This window comes from Arachis duranensis, chromosome 3 (genome assembly GCF_000817695.3).
Source record: "Arachis duranensis cultivar V14167 chromosome 3, aradu.V14167.gnm2.J7QH, whole genome shotgun sequence".
Classification (NCBI taxonomy): Eukaryota; Viridiplantae; Streptophyta; class Magnoliopsida; order Fabales; family Fabaceae; genus Arachis; species Arachis duranensis.
In genome coordinates, this window is record NC_029774.3 from 128,685,086 (window position 1) to 128,688,338 (window position 3,253).

At 29.9% G+C, this 3,253-nt stretch overlaps 1 protein-coding gene across 1 annotated transcript; it reads right to left on the minus strand.

The window, feature by feature from the left end:
• Positions 1 to 1,539: 1,539 nt before the first annotated feature.
• On the minus strand, positions 1,540 to 2,914 carry LOC107481561 (uncharacterized). Its single transcript, XM_016101837.3, has 2 exons — positions 2,299 to 2,914; positions 1,540 to 2,190 (listed from the first exon to the last, which is right to left on the minus strand). Exons 1-2 carry the CDS (start codon positions 2,656 to 2,658, stop codon positions 1,540 to 1,542), a joined length of 1,011 nt encoding a protein of 336 aa, XP_015957323.1. The 5' UTR covers positions 2,659 to 2,914.
• Between the last annotated feature and the right edge of the window lie 339 nt (positions 2,915 to 3,253).

The window sequence follows — 3,253 nt, forward strand, 5'->3', positions numbered from 1 at the left end:
TAGCTGTTTAGGCTTTATTGGTAGTCAATCTTGTGAGAAAGTTTTTCACTTACTATGTCTTAACCATGTCGGATACTGTTAAATTTAGTTTCTGACTTCCATTCTTTATAGAAATGAAAGCTTCTATTCACTCACATTTTGTTCACTATAAAATCAGATATTATTTACACTATTTACACAATTAATAATAAATGTGATGTACTGATGTGGGTAATTGATTTTCCTGTTTTTTTTTTTTTTGTTACTTGCAAAAGATCATTAAATTATTCTTATAATTTTGAGTTGAATTCTTAGACGATAGAAAAAAAGAATTACAATCAAAAGAATTGAATTGTAATTTTATTCACACTTAATATTCTACCAACACATTTTTATTTATTATTAATCAAATAAAACACAATATTTTGATAATTATCATTCATCAATGGTTTCTTTAATTTGGGAACATAATATTTTGATATTCAAACGTTTTTGTCCAACTTAAAATAATTTAGGGACCTAATTAAAAAAAATATAAAAATCTAATTATAAATTTGACGAAACTATATAGATCACGGAGTAATTAAATTTTAAACTTTTTTTATTGTAAAAATATTTTTTAGCCTTTATTTTTTTGAAGGATTTAAAAATTAAAATTTATAATTTAGACTTTAAAAATTTAGTATTTAGCATTTATAATTTTAAAAAATAATTGATATTAAATGAAAAAAATATATATATTGCTAGTTGAACTCTTTTATCTAACAGTATTAGATTTTATCTAAAAGTAAAAGTATGTAATAAGGGAGTGAGAATATGGCATTTTATCACTTTTGAGTATAAAGAAACTTGTAAGAAAAGCCAAGTGTTCATTGTGTACATATGACTGCTCCATTCCCTGTTTCATTCTTGATAAATCTAAATTCGGTTCTATATATAGTGGCAGATTATGCTATTAGATTCATCCACAACAATAATGAAACATTTAAAAGAAAATCAATATAACTTTTCAGAGAATACAGAATTGTAATTTGTGATATTTGATGAGGTGAAACTTTAATACACAACCATAGAAGAATAATTAATACTGATCTGTAGTTATTCTTTACAAATATTCCCATTGACTCCATCAATATAATAAGGGAATATAAGTTTCATTCTTTAACTCTATTCAAATTGTATCAAATTCTATATTATTTCTCTGTTTTTTTCTCATCTATCTATTTGGAGCAGAATAATAATGTTGCTTTCCTTCAAAGAAGGAATCACATTCTCTCTTGAATTTTTCTTTTCCTTTTTTCGGTTTCATCGGAAAAGCTTCTTCCAGGTGGCAAACACCAAAAGGCTAGTACCATGCAAATCAATTCACTACTGTCGGATTTCGAATCTCGCTTTGTTCATGTAGTAATTCTCAAATGGAATTTTAACCTGCAATGAATTAGTCCTTAACCTATCGAATTTGAAAAAATCGTAGGAAAAAAAAACTAAAATGAGATGTTTTATTTATACTCAATTCAAATTTATATAGAAGAAAATGAGAATGCAAAAAATTCTTAAAATCTAGTTATGGGTGCAAATATCCAAAAGCTTCTTCCTTGATTGAACAATGTCATCAAAGAAATCATCAAGTTGCCCTGTTATAGTCTCAAGACCACATCTCAAAAACCCAAAACAATGCTTCAAATTCTCAACTTTCTCTTCAATCACAACCTCTTCATATTCTTCTTCATACACCACTACTCTCTCCAACTCCACTTTCACTTCCTCCATGGCAACCTTTGCTTGTGTGAATTCATGTAGCAAAATCCCTGCCTGCCCATTATTATTAATCTCATGTTCAATCTCTTCTGCAACCTTGTGCTGCAACCTTCCCATTGAAGCCATGAAGCTTGATCCAAAACCCATGTTGTTGTTGTTGTTGTCGCCTTCATGATGATGATGATGATCATAACCTGTTTGTTGAAATGCAAAGCAAGAAAAAGAGCAACAATATGCAACCCCACATAGGAGAATCATGAGGAGCAATGAGCTAACACTCTTCATTGCATAAAGAACACCTCTGAATCCATTGAACTCATTCAACTTTGACTCAGTTGTGATACTCTTGTTTATACATTCACACAATGGTTGAATCCTTGCCTCCATCAAGCTCTTGTTCTCCTCTTCCAATCCTAGAATCTCCCTTTGACAAACTTTTATTGCCCTAATAACCTGCACATACATAAGAACATTAGACAATATTGTTAAAAAACTATATATTTCTATGTGGTCTCTGCTGCCATGATTGATTTGATTGTAAAGAATTGTGATCATGGCAACCTGATGTGAAAGCTCAAGAGTGAAGTGATGGTAGTTATCCATTGAGGAAGCTATATTGGAGGCAGAAGAGTAATAGTTTTCCATTCCAGAGATGGCAGATTTGAGAGCATGACACACATCCCAAAGCCTAGAGCTTTCATCCATGTACTCATCAAGCCATTTTCCTCCAACAGGCAAGCAAAGCCTCTGGACAAGAATGGTTAACTGTGAATGAAAAGATTGTAGAGATGAAAGAACCTTTGACATGAACTGCATAGACATGAAGTTGTTGTTGTTCTGGTGAAGGTTGTTGAGTCCTTGAGTAAGGAAGTTGTAGAAGCCATTGACAGAAGAGTTGTTGTTGTTGCATGGAGAAGCCATAAGCAAGATTAATAAGAGAAGAAGAAATAAGAAAAGAGAGAGAAGGGTTCTGAAGGAAAGTTGATGGAGATTGATGGGGTTTATATATAATTGGAAAGGTTAAGGAAAAATGGGATTGAGGGCAATGGAAGAAACGAAAGTTGGTAGTTTTTAGAGAGATTTCATTGATTTAACTTTGTGTGGTGAAAGTTACTCTATGTTGGGTGCAATTATGGCTGTTTCCTTTAGAGAGTGGAGACGATGATTGAGAATCTATTGTTTTCTTCATTTTTTTTAGTTGAAACTTAAGTGTAGTTAATTTTATATAAAATTAATAGTTGATGGTTGAGAGTTATTTAAATAATAATTTAGTCAAACATATCAAATCATTTAACGATTCTCAAAATTTTATATAAAGTTAATTGTATTTAAATTTTTATTTTTTTATATAAAATAATCTTTTATTAATGTAAACAGATTGGGAAGGGAAAGAAAAAGAGTAATGCTTCTTACAAGACAAAAAAAAAAGGTATTAATTCCTTAAGAGTAATATTATTACAAAATGTAAAATGCATGTGTAATGAAAAATATAACTAATAAATTAGTTAACTAATAG

Coding starts and splice junctions, on each gene's coding strand:
- LOC107481561 (XM_016101837.3), bottom strand. CDS start 2,658: ATGGCTTCTCCATGCAACAACAACAACTCTTCTGTCAATGGCTTCTAC. Junction 2,191..2,298: donor CTCTTGAGCTTTCACATCAG/GTTGCCATGATC, acceptor ATGTATGTGCAG/GTTATTAGGGCAATAAAAGT.